The 15889-nt window shown below is 44.7% G+C and overlaps 1 protein-coding gene across 2 annotated transcripts in view; it reads right to left on the reverse strand.

Moving 5' to 3' along the window:
* Positions 1-15889, reverse strand: part of mxd4 (MAX dimerization protein 4) — a 44015-nt gene that overhangs the window by 10610 nt on the left and 17516 nt on the right. For both annotated transcript variants that reach the window (XM_071407759.1, XM_071407758.1), the window contains one exon: positions 1763-1877. In XM_071407759.1, the coding sequence (XP_071263860.1) occupies positions 1763-1877 (115 nt within the window). The remainder of the gene's footprint in view (positions 1-1762; positions 1878-15889) is intronic.

Here is a 15889-nt window from a genome sequence, read left to right on the forward strand (position 1 = left end):
ACACGTGCATGTTCTCACATTAGTGATTATAATAAGGAAGTGAAACCATAGCAACAACATGACTTCAGCTGACCCAACGGCAGATATTACTCACACACTACCCAGATTGTGACACAATTCCAACCAAGGGATTTTTAAACAGGGGAAGAACAAGAAAACGAACCGAGCGCTGTAATCCCGTGCTTTTAGAGATTCCTACCAACCAAACTAAAACCGTAGATATTACAGCACCAGTACACCAGAGGACAGGCCTATGTATCGTAAACAGGATGTGAAGAGTTAAAAGAGGGTTTTTCCACCGACCACACGCTCTCACCCAACAAGGTCCGTGCAACAGCTGTGGAGAACTAGACTGTAACCATCTGAAGTCTACTGCATCGCAACGGTAAAGCCACAAGCTGGAATTCGTTTTTGCAACTAAAGTACAGCCCTGCCACTTGGTTTGATATAAAGTTGAGGGACCTGGTTAGAGAAATGTAACCGATCCCAAATTTATCGATGAAGTTCTATTCTTTAAGACTCAGTCCGCTGTAATTTCAGATTGTACCTTTAATGCAGGAAGTAAACAATGTTTTGGCGCTTGCGGTTTCGTAGCAGTTCAAAAAAGAGTATCCACTTCCCTTTGTAACGGTCCTTCTGCGGTCCTGTTTACCGACTGTATTAAGCTTCCCACCGCCATTTCAACATCTAGTTTTGGTTAACATTTGGTTGAGTTGTCAACTAATGTGAAATCAACAAAAATGTTCCCATGTCATTGCATTAAGGTTAAAAGTTGGGTGAAAAAGACTAAATTCCCTTAGGTTGATTACTTTTTTCAAATCCAGTCAGTTTTCCACGCTGATTCAATGTCATCACCATTTTTTGGTTGAAAGGACATTGAAACAGCGTTGATTCAATCTGTTTTTGCCCAGTGGGTTGTCACTTGGTGTACATGAGCTGCAACAAGTAATGAACTGTAGAGGTGGTTGACCCAAAGCCAACCCCAAATCCAATTATAACGTTCGACCGCATATCTAAAAATCATCCCCATCTGACTCCAGATTTTTTTCGATGTTCTAAAAGTTTCTCTTTGTTGACTTATCATTTGTAACGAGCAAGTTTTTTTTTTCTTCCCTGGTCTGGGGAATGGGAATGCAACTTTTTGCACGCTAGCCATTCTTTTAGGGCTTAACGGCTCTGATTGAAAGATTAGAGTATGTTTTCTTATTTTAGGAGAGCGAGAAACAGAGAGAGACAGAGAGACTTAAAAAGAAAGATGTAGAGAGAGAGAGTAAGTGCCTGGCGGTGCAGGGAGACTCTCTGAGGAAACAGCAACTGAGCTCTGAGCCTCTGAGGTAGGATCAGGAGGTACTTCCTGAGGACAGGGAGACATTCCTGACCTACTTCCTGTCTGTCTGTCTGTCAGTGGGTAACTCTCTGGGGTCCTTTAAAAAGAAAAGGAAAAGCTCCGATGCAATCATTTATTCACCTCTGGAGTCCGACTGGGCCCAGTGGCATAATTATGACTTATTATGATTACAGTACACCCTTTCAAAGGCCTGTGGTTTTGTGATTTGACGTTCAAGAACTTTCAGTTTCCGTTGTTCTGGAATTACAGTATAAGATTATGTCTGTGGCCCGTAGAATTACAAACTATAGAATGATCTTTCAAAAGATCATGGTGACATTATATTTTGTTCATTCTAGTAATTGTACTTCTACACTGATGTCCCTGATACGGCAATTCTAGAATTCTGGTTGTGGCTCTGTGTGGTCGTGGTACCTTGATGTGCATCTTGGCTCTTTTCAGCAGGCTCAGTGTGGTGTGTCTAGTGCTGTCCGGACCCAAAGGAACCAGCTCCTTCAGCTGCTCAAGGTACAGCCGTAGTTTGGCACGTCTGTAACACAAACAACCAGAGGTGGAGAGTGGTGAGGGAGTGAGTTGAGTCAGCAACACGTACAGGAAAGGCTCCTACACTGCAGGGTCAACACAGGTGAACTAGAGAGATCCTTTTGAAGTCATCTGTGTGGTAGAAACACAAAGGAGTACAAATACACGCAGAGACTGAGAGGAGATGGGGAAGGAGAGTAGATGGCAGAGGTTCGCTAGAGAGCGATCCTAATCACGTGACCGTTCTGTTGGTTTTCATGTCATACTTTCGTCTGGAACTCAACCACAATGCTTATCGGGTGGGGTGTGGTGGAGGGAGGGGGGGGGGGGTCATGTCAAAGTGAAACATGCTGGGAGCATACACATCCTGGTTGCAACCACTGTCAAATCCGGGGGTGGAGAAATGTCACCCTAGCGCATTTGCAATGCAAACCCTTCCTATACGCATGACAAAGGGCAGAGTCTCATATTCCGTCAGCACTCTATAGGGTGTTCACCCATAAAATAATGAATTCATTCAAGTTTTATACAAATATGTTCATTCCGGCAGAAAAACAATAGTCCAAACCCCATGTCTCTACCATATGTGGTTCCAACGTTACAGACGATTCACTCTGAGAATGTAGCATGTTTACGGTGAAGGGAATGTCATCACAGGCATGATCAACAAGTGGTCACTGCTCCATAGAACTCTGTGGCGCTGCTCCAGGGCAGACCGGCGCTAACGTCGATCGTCAACTGACAAGCTAACTAGTGGCTGCAGGTTCGTGAGTGAAAACATGGGCTTTTTCTACATGAAATCCGCTGAATACAAAACTAAATAGGGACTAAATATATATTTATTTACAAAGAGTATTTCCCTTTAAATTGCCATAGAAACGTCCTCTGTCAACATAGATTGATCGCCAATATAGACAATGAAAGCCAAGGATATCAAGTTGATTTTGATTGGTCCAACCAGCGGCAACACCTACAAATGGTACCGCCCCACAACACCAAATATGGAAGAGCTACAACCAAGAGCGGCGCAGTCTAAACTAGCAACTGTCCCAGCAAATTAACGCTCTTACTTCATCAACACTGTCAAGAACAAGTATATTAATGTTTTAATATTGTAGAGAACAATCTAATGATTCATTCTATGTAATGTATAATGACATAGGGCAAAGAAATCTAGTGTTTGACATTCCTTTTGTAGCACCCTCTTGAATTGCCCTGTTTTTCTCTACGTTGTACGGTGAACGTCCTACACTCTATAACACCTAGCTTCCCCAACTGCTCTTATCACACACACACACACACACACACACACACACACACACACACACACACACACACACACACACACACACACACACACACACACACACACACACACACACACACACACACACACACACACTTTCTATTCTCCATACATCCCCACACACACGCTCCCACACACTCAAGCTTGTGGATGGAGTGTGTTGAGAGAGCGGCGAGGGTCGAGCGCAGGTCACACACACACACACACACACACACACACACACACACACACACACACACACACACACACACACACACACACACACTCTCCTTCTGCAGGTTTAATGGCCTGTCCAAACAACACAGCCATGCAGGTTGCATAAGCCCCGACAGTCGCAGTGTGTGAGTGTGCTTTCTGTCACATTATGTCATTGTACAGAGAGAGAGAGAGAGAGAGAGAGAGAGAGAGAGAGAGAGAGAGAGAGAGAGAGAGAGAGAGAGAGAGAGAGAGAGAGAGAGAGAGAGAGAGAGAGAGAGAGAGAGAGAGAGAGAGAGAGAGAGAGAGAGAGAGAGAGAGAGAGAGAGAGAGAGGGGACAATATGCTTGTGTTGAGCGCTGCCTCTGGTAGCAGGAGAGCCAAAGAGATGGGTAACGTCCCAATCGGCACCCTATTCCCTACATAGTGCACAATGGGCTCTGAAAAAGTAGTGCACTATCTAGGGAATAGGGTGCCATTTTGGGATGCAGTCCGGGGCCTTTTACGTCAACTCGTGAGCAAACGGTTGAGCTAACAAGCACCCAAAATTAATTGTAAACTGCAAATTGAAAAGGTTAATCAAACATCAATAATGTGTGGGCCTTGGTCTCACAATGGGGGGAGGAGAGGAGGAGAGGAGGAGAGGAGGAGAGGTGGTGCAGGAATACAAGCTGACCATTTATGACCAGCCAGGGATGAAGAGATGATGGAGGGATGGAGAGATGAATGAACGAGGCTCGGGCAATATGCTAGAGATGATACTCCACCACCATAAAACATGAAATCAACATTTAAGGAGAGATATTATCTTGATGCATGTTTTAATCAACAGTAAAGGAGAGATATTATCTTGATGCATGTTTTAATCAACAGTAAAGGAGAGATAATATCTTGATGCATGTTTTAATCAACATTTAAGGAGAGATATTATCTTGATGCATGTTTTAATCAACATTTAAGGAGAGATAATATCTTGATGCATGTTTTAATAAACAGTAAAGGAGAGATATTATCTTGATGCATGTTTTAATCAACAGTAAAGGAGAGATAATATCTTGATGCATGTTTTAATCAACATTTAAGGAGAGATATTATCTTGATGCATGTTTTAATCAACATTTAAGGAGAGATAATATCTTGATGCATGTTTTAATAAACATTTAAGGAGAGATATTATCTTGATGCATGTTTTAATCAACATTCAAGGAGAGATAATATCTTGATGCATGTTTTAATCAACATTTAAGGAGATATTATCTTGATGCATGTTTTAATCAACAGTTAAGGAGAGATATTATCTTGATGCATGTTTTAATCAACAGTTAAAGCTGCAAAATTTAACTTTTTTGGCGCCCGACAAAATTCACTTAGAAATGTGGGTTATAAATCTGTCATTCTCATTGAAAGCAAGTCTAAGAAGCGGTAAATTTGTTCAATGTGCACTATTTCTATGCTTCCCTTTTGGTTTTGTACAGCAGCTTCAAACAGCTGGAAATACAATATTTTTGGTTATAGAAAATATATTTCACAGCGGTTTAGATGGTACAATGATTCTCTACACTATACTAGCTTGTTTTGTCACATAAACTGAAATTAGGCGAACCTAGAGAATTTTTGCAACCAGGAAATGGCATATGCATGTTTTAATCAACAGTTAAGTACAGATCGTACCTTGATGTATGTTACGGTCGTAAGCTTACAAATGACTTGGCCTAATCTATGTCCAGTGTATTTGCAGGTTGGTTTGCTATTAGAGTGTCGGTCCCAAACCGGTCATGACATGGGCTACACATATCCAGGGCCTGACAGCCTGACACACTGACCTAAATATCACAGGGCCTATGCCTTTACTGTCTCCTCTACTCTCTCCAGGTTATATCTCCTCCTGCCAGACTCATGGCAACGCTGGCCAAGAAAAACCCACACAGGTGTTCTCAGAAAGACGTCGTAACGTGAATCGACCGCCCCCAAAACCAAAGAGCACGTCACACGGCCAAGGCATCTTTAGAACCAAAATGGCCGCTCTGTGTGTATATTGTACTGCAGTGTACGACCTTCAGAGAGAAAACCATTGACTCAAGGGGCCCCAGATGCCAACGCCCCAAAATGACCACCTAACCACAGACACACCAGTCAACACAGAAAAGCACTCGATAATTTGATGACAGTCGTTTGAGTGATGTGTGGCAGAATTAATAAATGTAAAAGTACTTGACGCTACACTGGATATGGGCTGTGTCCAATAGAGTGGCGTGTTACTGCAGCAGAAGAGAGCAGAAACCAGTTGCATGAGGTTTCTGCATGATGCAAATTGATATAAACCTACTGTTATTGACTCAACACTGGTTATGTCCTAGTGGGATCAGATCCTCCACTCCTATCCTATACTACTCCTATAGTCAGGTTATGTCCTAGTGGGATCAGATCCTCCACTCCTATTATATACTACTCCTATAGTCAGGTTATGTCCTAGTGGGATCAGATCCACCACTCCTATCCTATACTACTCCTATAGTCAGGTTATGTCCTAGTGGGATCAGATCCTCCACTCCTATTATATACTACTCCTATAGTCAGGTTATGTCCTAGTGGGATCAGATCCTCCACTCCTATTATATACTACTCCTATAGTCAGGTTATGTCCTAGTGGGATCAGATCCACCACTCCTATCCTATACTACTCCTATAGTCAGGTTATGTCCTAGTGGGATCAGATCCTCCACTGCTATTATATACTACTCCTATAGTCAGGTTATGTCCTAGTGGGATCAGATCCTCCACTCCTATTATATACTACTCCTATAGTCAGGTTATGTCCTAGTGGGATCAGATCCACCACTCCTATCCTATACTACTCCTATAGTCAGGTTATGTCCTAGTGGGATCAGATCCTCCACTCCTATTATATACTACTCCTATAGTCAGGTTATGTCCTAGTGGGATCAGATCCTCCACTCCTATCCTATACTACTCCTATAGTCAGGTTATGTCCTAGTGGGATCAGATCCTCCACTCCTATTATATACTACTCCTATAGTCAGGTTATGTCCTAGTGGGATCAGATCCTCCACTCCTATTATATACTACTCCTATAGTCAGGTTATGTCCTAGTGGGATCAGATCCACCACTCCTATCCTCTACTACTCCTATAGTCAGGTTATGTCCTAGTGGGATCAGATCCTCCACTGCTATTATATACTACTCCTATAGTCAGGTTATGTCCTAGTGGGATCAGATCCTCCACTCCTATTATATACTACTCCTATAGTCAGGTTATGTCCTAGTGGGATCAGATCCACCACTCCTATCCTATACTACTCCTATAGTCAGGTTATGTCCTAGTGGGATCAGATCCTCCACTCCTATTATATACTACTCCTATAGTCAGGTTATGTCCTAGTGGGATCAGATCCTCCACTCCTATCCTATACTACTCCTATAGTCAGGTTATGTCCTAGTGGGATCAGATCCTCCACTCCTATCCTATACTACTCCTATAGTCAGGTTATGTCCTAGTGGGATCAGATCCTCCACTCCTATTATATACTACTCCTATAGTCAGGTTATGTCCTAGTGGGATCAGATCCTCCACTCCTATTATATACTACTCCTATAGTCAGGTTATGTACTAGTGGGATCAGATCCTCCACTCCTATTATATACTACTCCTATAGTCAGGTTATGTCCTAGTGGGATCAGATCCTCCACTCCTATTATATACTACTCCTATAGTCAGGTTATGTCCTAGTGGGATCAGATCCTCCACTCCTATCCTATACTACTCCTATAGTCAGGTTATGTCCTAGTGGGATCAGATCCTCCACTCCTATTATATACTACTCCTATAGTCAGGTTATGTCCTAGTGGGATCAGATCCTCCACTCCTATTATATACTACTCCTATAGTCAGGTTATGTACTAGTGGGATCAGATCCTCCACTCCTATTATATACTACTCCTATAGTCAGGTTATGTCCTAGTGGGATCAGATCCTCCACTCCTATTATATACTACTCCTATAGTCAGGTTATGTCCTAGTGGGATCAGATCCTCCACTCCTATTATATACTACTCTGATAGTTAGTTTGTGTAACTCTTTTCATAGCTACTTTTATCCCATTTTGTCCAAAAAGGGGCCTTAAAATATATAGACTTGTATATAGACTTTTCTACTTTGTTATTGACTGTACGTTTGTTTATTCCATGTGTAACTCTGTGTTGTTTGTGTTGCACTGCTTTGCTTTATCTTGGCCAGGTCGCAGTTGTAAATGAGAAGTTGTTCTCAACTGGCCTCCCTGGCTAAACAAAGGTGAAATAAAAAATAAATAAAATGCCTTATGTTTTCTAGGATAATGCATGAAGCCTTTCTTTGTCCTAGCTAGGCTTCCTTCCTCTCCTCCAGCTCCAGGCTTCTCTCCATGTGAACTGGTTCTAACTGCAGACTGCCTCCAGTATGTCCTCAGGTCATCCCTCCATTACAATCAGTCTAATCACAGACAGGCTGCTAGCTCTCTGGCTGAGGAGCCCAGCACACCTGGGTCTGTTGTGAACACGCACACACAGCTGCATGTACATGCACACACACACACACACAAGCAAACACACACTCACACACATGAACGCTTGCAAACACACACACACACACACACACACACACACACACACACACACACACACACACACACACACACACACACACACACACACACACACACACACACACACACACACACACACACACACACACACACACACACACACACACACACGGGGGGTCCTTGTACTTATCCCAAGCTAGTTGTTTATATTTCACGGCAGGGCATTGCCTGTGTTTTATAGGAAGAGAGACCCTCTTCCTCCCAGCCCACTCCATTAGGAGGTCAGTAAGACCCAGACGACAGAAGGTGAACCGTTAGACTAGCAGCCATCTTCTCTCCCCAACATCAAACATCGTTATTCCCCCCTAACCTCAATTAGAATGGCATCTTTCGCTTCAGTGTGTTTAATCATTGTGGTCTTCAGAAAAACGTACAACATTTCTATAAAAATAGTCGAGCAAAAACATCTTGCAGGTGCAGACAGGAATTGAGCTGAAAACGAGGGCCGTGTGAAAGTGCTCCAGCGCTTTCATTCCTATTTCTCCCAAGGGGGCACCTACCCCCCCTCGTCTCCCCCCCCTAATACGTTACCCACCCTGGCTGCCAACACCAACACACCCTCCTCACCCTCCACCCCACAGGAGAACAAGTGTCTTCAGAGGAGGATCAGGGGTGGGGGCCTCCACCCCACCACCCCCAACCTGCCCCACTCTCCCCACTCCCCAGCCCACATGAAGCAGCTGGACCCAGGCCAGGGGAGGCCAGAGGAAGCGGGCAGGAAGGAGGCCGAGGGCCGTGGCTGGGGTCCGATCTGGTGGTGGTGGTGGAAGACTACTTTCTCCTCTGGCTGGAAAAATACGCTCAGTGTGCTCAGCTGCACTAGGCAGGGCTCGGCGAACACATCATCCGAGCGTAACCCGAGCCAATGGGCGACCATCTTGGCTCTATGAAAAAACAAAAAACAAGGCGTAGCCCCTCCATAGTCCCCAATTCCCCTCCTCTGGAGATTTACCACTGTTTATTTACCTGGAGTCAGTTCCAGATCCACACCTGCACAGAGACCTGGTCTTTAGTATCCTAACTGTCCTAAGTGATCTGGACTGAAACCAGGTTCTGTTTATCACTATCACAACAGCAGTGAAACAGAGAGAGATTCTGTTTGGACACCTCATACCAGGTAAACACAGACCTAGCTCGGAGGGGGAGAGAAACATCAGTATTTTAGGATGAGATGATGGATGGAGTTTGCCGTCATGTCATTCTTCAATAAATGTTTCATTTTAGACCCCCCATTTTAAAAAGTAGATGATTATTAGATTTGACTTTCCCTCCCTCTCTTTCTGACCCAAACCTTGCATGTCAGAGGCTAGGAACCAGTTGTTCTCATGCCTGGTCACCTCGCTCCAGAAACCTCGCTGTGTGTGTGTGTGTGTGTGTGTGTGTGTGTGTGTGTGTGTGTGTGTGTGTGTGTGTGTGTGTGTGTGTGTGTGTGTGTGTGTGTGTGTGTGTGTGTGTGTGTGTGTGTGTGTGTGTGTGTGTGTGTGTGTGTGTGTGTGTGTGTGTGTGTGTCCCTCCCTGACAGATCCTTGCTGCTACGTACTTACGTACGTACACACACACACACACACACACACACACACACTTAAAGGCTTAATGCCAAACACAAAGCAAAGGCTTAATGCCAAACACAAAGCACTCACTGGGAAAAGCGATCCCCAACTCCCTTCCTTCAGAACACTGTGTCCACATTCTAATCAGTTCTACTTAACATAACCCACTACCCTAACCCAACTCCCTTCCTTCAGAACACTGTGTCCACATTCTAATCAGTTCTACTTAACATAACCCACTACCCTAACCCAACTCCCTTCCTTCAGAACACTGTGTTCACATTCTAATCAGTTCTACTTAACATAACCCACTACCCTAACCCAACTCCCTTCCTTCAGAACACTGTGTCCACATTCTAATCAGTTCTACTTAACATAACCCACTACCCTAACCCAACTCCCTTCCTTCAGAACACTGTGTTCACATTCTAATCAGTTCTACTTAACATAACCCACTACCTAACCCAACTCCCTTCCTTCAGAACACTGTGTTCACATTCTAATCAGTTCTACTTAACATAACCCACTACCCTAACCCAACTCCCTTCCTTCAGAACACTGTGTCCACATGCTAATCAGTTCTACTTAACATAACCCACTACCCTAACCCAACTCCCTTCCTTCAGAACACTGTGTTCACATTCTAATCAGTTCTACTTAACATAACCCACTACCCTAACCCAACTCCCTTCCTTCAGAACACTGTGTTCACATTCTAATCAGTTCTACTTAACATAACCCACTACCCTAACCCAACTCCCTTCCTTCAGAACACTGTGTTCACATTCTAATCAGCTCTACTTAACATAACCCACTACCCTAACCCAACTCCCTTCCTTCAGAACACTGTGTCCACATTCTAATCAGTTCTACTTAACATAACCCACTACCCTAACCCAACTCCCTTCCTTCAGAACACTGTGTTCACATTCTAATCAGTTCTACTTAACATAACCCACTACCCTAACCCAACTCCCTTCCTTCAGAACACTGTGTTCACATTCTAATCAGTTCTACTTAACATAACCCACTACCCTAACCCAACTCCCTTCCTTCAGAACACTGTGTTCACATTCTAATCAGTTCTACTTAACATAACCCACTACCCTAACCCAACTCCCTTCCTTCAGAACACTGTGTCCACATTCTAATCAGTTCTACTTAACATAACCCACTACCCTAACCCAACTCCCTTCCTTCAGAACACTGTGTTCACATTCTAATCAGCTCTACTTAACATAACCCACTACCCAACCCAACTCCCTTCCTTCAGAACACTGTGTCCACATTCTAATCAGTTCTACTTAACATAACCCACTACCCTAACCCAACTCCCTTCCTTCAGAACACTGTGTCCACATTCTAATCAGTTCTACTTAACATAACCCACTACCCTAACCCAACTCCCTTCCTTCAGAACACTGTGTCCACATTCTAATCAGTTCTACTTAACATAACCCACTACCCTAACCCAACTCCCTTCCTTCAGAACACTGTGTTCACATTCTAATCAGTTCTACTTAACATAACCCACTACCCTAACCCAACTCCCTTCCTTCAGAACACTGTGTTCACATTCTAATCAGTTCTACTTAACCCTACCGTGCTGGTAGATCCTCTCACTTTGCTTTGCTTGCTTTACGTTATGTCTTTTTGAATGACAGCAGCCCATAAATACACACACCGACCCGTGGATGCGGAGGAATGAGCAGCCCGCCTGCGCCTGGCGCTGGACCAAGCCTGTTCCTTCTAGTAAAGGTCAGGGGTCAGCAGAAGCACTGCTGCGATGTTTCCCCTCGCTCGCCAGGCTAACTCGGTTCGTCATGTTTGGCCTGAAGGAGAAAAACCCGCCCTGCCGTGCCGGACACGCTTGTTTTGACTTCAGAACAGAGACCGAGAGAGACGTCCACATTGTTCAAAGGATAAGAGAGGAGGAGAAAGACATGAGCTAAATGTCCAGTACAGGAGGGAACACAGTCTGACTGGCTATGGAAAATATAATCCACCATCCTCTTTGTTTCTGATTCTGACCGATTCAAAACACAACCCCCGATTCATCTGGTGACAAAAATGGAAGCTTCATTCCCTTTAAATTGATACTAAGCTGTTTACCAGATATGGGTCATGACATTACGACACACTCCGAAGAAAAAAACCCTCTTAAAAGCTTCATTTAAAAGCCGAAAACGTTTAACCTAAGTAGTTCTAAATGCCCCCACGGTGTTAGCCTACTCTACTTGTGGTGTAAGTGGGCCTGAGCTGGATCGCCTGTATCGTATCGCCATGGTGGGTTGGTGCAATTTTGGGGTTGCCAAACATGGTGAATGGTTCCACATCTGGCAACCAGACAGACAGACTGAAGGGGGGAGGGAGAGGGGACAGAGAGAGAGAGGGAAAAAGGGGAGAGAGAGAAAGAGAGAGGGGTCTAAAGGAGAGAGAAAAGGAGAGAGAGGGGAAGTGGGACAAGAATGAAGAGATCCAGTCCCAGCCTGGGGGCTAGCAGACACAGAACACAACACAGAACACAGCCCTCCCCTCCTCATCAGTCTCTCTCTCTGTCACCCTCTGGTCCTCAGCCCCTGCCCAGGCACACATGTTTACATTAACGAGAAAGAAGAGAAGAAGAGATCTGATGGGCCGACCGCACCGTCCTCAAAAACAGCGGAACGGAGAGAAAAACAAGAAGAGAGAGACAGTCGTCCCATGTGAAACTGGCTTTGTGGTGAGATACACAGCCCACGCCATCAGTGGTGTAGTGGAGGGCAGACATAAGTAAACACAGTTTCCACACTTGTTTCTTTTGCTTGACAGTTTACACATTGAAAGTATAGGGTGTGTTGCTTTACTCACCGCCACTGGCGATAAGAGTTTACCCATCAACTTTTTTACCACAACATCACTGCACACAATGTACTGTATGATAATAGAGAGAAAGGAGAGAGAGGGAGAGAGATAGAGAGGGAGAGAGAGAGGGAGAGAGAGAGAGAGAGAGAGAGAGAGAGAGAGAGAGAGAGAGGGAGAGAGAGAGAGAGGGAGAGAGAGAGAGAGAGAGAGGGAGAGAGAGAGAGAGGGAGAGAGAGAGAGAGAGAGAGAGAGAGGGAGAGAGAGAGAGAGAGAGAGGGAGAGATAGAGGGAGAGAGATAGACAGAGAGAGAGAGAGAGAGAGAGAGAGAGAGAGACAGAGAAAGAGAGAGAGACAGAGAGAGAGACAGAGAGAAAGAGAGAGAGAGAGAGACAGAGACAGAGAGACAGAGAGAGAGAGAGAGACAGAGAGAGAGAAATGGAGATGTAAAGAAAGAAGGAGAGAGATAAAAGACTGGCAGACAGAGGGAGATGATTTCCTTTCAGATATGAAATGTCAGTTCTCTGGAACAGACAGTCAGGCTGTATTTGTTTTCTGTCAGCGAGGACGACACACCCTCTGTGAGAATGTATGTGTGTGTGTGTGCGTGTGTGGAGTGTATGGTGACAACTGTGCGAGGCGAGACAGAGACACAATTGGCCCCATCAACACACACACACACACACACACACACAGGCCTGGCCACAGAAACAAGGGCTATGAGTCACGAGGCGCCGTCTTTAGCACGCAAGCGACTGAAACCTGCGTCAACACAGCAACTTAGCAAAACAACACAGTGTACACCAGGGAGTGAGTGACACGGTCAACGTGGCCACCTGAATTAGCCTACTTCAGCAGGAAATGCCTCAGTCTCCACACACTTTTTGATTTGTCTCTGTTGCCATAGAAAACAACAGGTGTATTGTTGTTCACTCGTTGGTAGTATTTCTATGTCTAACTGGAATTTCCATGTCTATTGGAATGCCTTGTTGCAATTAGTTTCATTTGTCTCCTTCCAAAAGTGAAACTAGCCCTGGGGTGACTGAAACTAAAGTATGTCAGATTAAAAACACCTTTGATTCAACATGCGCTGTACACACAAAAGTACGCCGACACCCCTTCAAATAAGTGGATGAGGTGTTCGACGAGCAAGTGTCCACAGACTTTTTGGTCGTGTAGTGTACCGCTGTCGCGTACAAAAGAGACGTAGTGTACAAAGCGCCAAAAAATAAGAACGAGTGAGAATAGAGGATAGGAAACGAGTGAGAATAGAGGATAGGAAACGAGTGAGAATAGAGGATAGGAAACGAGTGAGAATAGAGGATAGGAAACGAGTGAGAATAGAGGATAGGAAACGAGTGAGAATAGAGGATAGGAAACGAGTGAGAATAGAGGATAGGAAACGAGTGAGAATAGAGGATAGGAAACGAGTGAGAATAGAGGATAGGAAACGAGTGAGAATAGAGGATAGGAAACGAGTGAGAGTAAAGGAGTGTGAGAAATCAAATGCCAGTTTGGAGATCGATCACCAACTGTGTTCTATGAAATGAGGTGGGTCAAATCAAATCAAATGCTATTGATCGCATGGACACACAGTTAGCGGTTGTTATTGTAAGCTTAGCGAAATGCTTGTCTGTAGTGAAATGCTTGTGTTCCTAGCGCCAACAGTGCAGTAGTATCTAACGAAACACACATCTAAAAGTTAAAGAACGGTTTGGTGTGCATCTCTGTATCATTTCAAAGTCAGGATAGCCCAAACTAAATATGCACGTTTTCGAAGTCTGTAATGTAATTATACAAGAAGTGCAAGGAAATGCTCGAAATGTCCCTCCTGTCCTGAGTTGCATGACAGCTAAGGTTGGAGTCGGACAGACAGACAGACTAGTGGGGACAGGCAGTGTGAACTCAATAAACACATTCCACCTAGGGACACAGTGGAATGGGCCTACAGGTCTGCATACACACTGTACCGATGTCAATGATTAACACACAATAACACGTAACCCACTGGCACAAACCACCAGTTCTCTGCTCTCTTCAGCGTCAGTATAAGAATGGGTTTCTGAGAAAGAGGTGGTGGGGGTTCCATGTATATTATATCATCGGACTAGTATTGTGTGGGTTGCACAATGGTACACAATCTCCTACAATGTCATGCAGAGGCAGAGACAGAGAGAAAGAGAGCTAGAGAGAGATAGGGGGGGGTAGAGAGAGATAGAGAGGGGGTAGAGAGATAGAGATAGAGAAAGAGAGGGGGTAAAGAAAGAGCGAGAAAGAGAGAGAGGGGTTAGAAAGAGAGGGGGTAGAGGGAGAGAGAGAGCTAGAGAGAGAAAGGGGAAAGGGGGGGGGGGGTAGAGAGAGAATGCTTTACTTTCTTTCCTCTGAATCTCTGAATCTCAACACCCAGAACCAAACCTTGTGTACATGGAAACAGAGAGACTATCTGAAAGGGAAGTCAGATTCAGGTGTGTGTGTGTTGTGTGTGTTGTGTGTGCACAACACCATGCATCAAATTAACTCTTAAAACAGACTTCTCTCTCTAGCTGTAGCTGGCCATCCACTTTCCCAAACCAAAACAACTCCAGTCTCTTCTCTCTCTAGCTGTAGCTAGCCATCCACTTTCCCAAACCAAAACAACTCCAGTCTCTTCTCTCTCTAGCTGTAGCTGGCCATCCACTTTCCCAAACCAAAACAACTCCAGTCTCTTCTCTCTCTAGCTGTAGCTGGCCATCCACTTTCCCAAACCAAAACAACTCCAGTCTCTTCTCTCTCTAGCTGTAGCTAGCCATCCACTTTCCCAAACCAAAACAACTCCAGTCTCTTCTCTCTCTAGCTGTAGCTAGCCATCCACTTTCCCAAACCAAAATAACTCCAGTCTCTTCTCTCTCTAGCTGTAGCTGGCCATCCACTTTCCCAAACCAAAACAACTCCAGTCTCTTCTCTCTCTAGCTGTAGCTGGCCATCCACTTTCCCAAACCAAAACAACTCCAGTCTCTTCTCTCTCTAGCTGTACCTAGCCATCCACTTTCCCAAACCAAAACAACTCCAGTCTCTTCTCTCTCTAGCTGTAGCTAGCCATCCACTTTCCCAAACCAAAACAACTCCAGTCTCTTCTCTCTCTAGCTGTAGCTAGCCATCCACTTTCCCAAACCAAAACAACTCCAGTCTCTTCTCTCTCTAGCTGTAGCTGGCCATCCACTTTCCCAAACCAAAACAACTCCAGTCTCTTCTCTCTCTAGCTGTAGCTGGCCATCCACTTTCCCAAACCAAAACAACTCCAGTCTCTTCTCTCTCTAGCTGTAGGTAGCCATCCACTTACCCAAACCAAAACAACTCCAGTCTCTTCTCTCTCTAGCTGTAGCTAGCCATCCACTTTCCCAAACCAAAATAACTCCAGTCTCTTCTCTCTCTAGCTGTAGCTGGCCATCCACTTTCCCAAACCAAAACAACTCCAGTCTCTTCTCTCT

Source organism: Salvelinus alpinus, chromosome 6, assembly GCF_045679555.1.
Source record: "Salvelinus alpinus chromosome 6, SLU_Salpinus.1, whole genome shotgun sequence".
In the NCBI taxonomy this organism is placed as follows: Eukaryota; Metazoa; Chordata; class Actinopteri; order Salmoniformes; family Salmonidae; genus Salvelinus; species Salvelinus alpinus.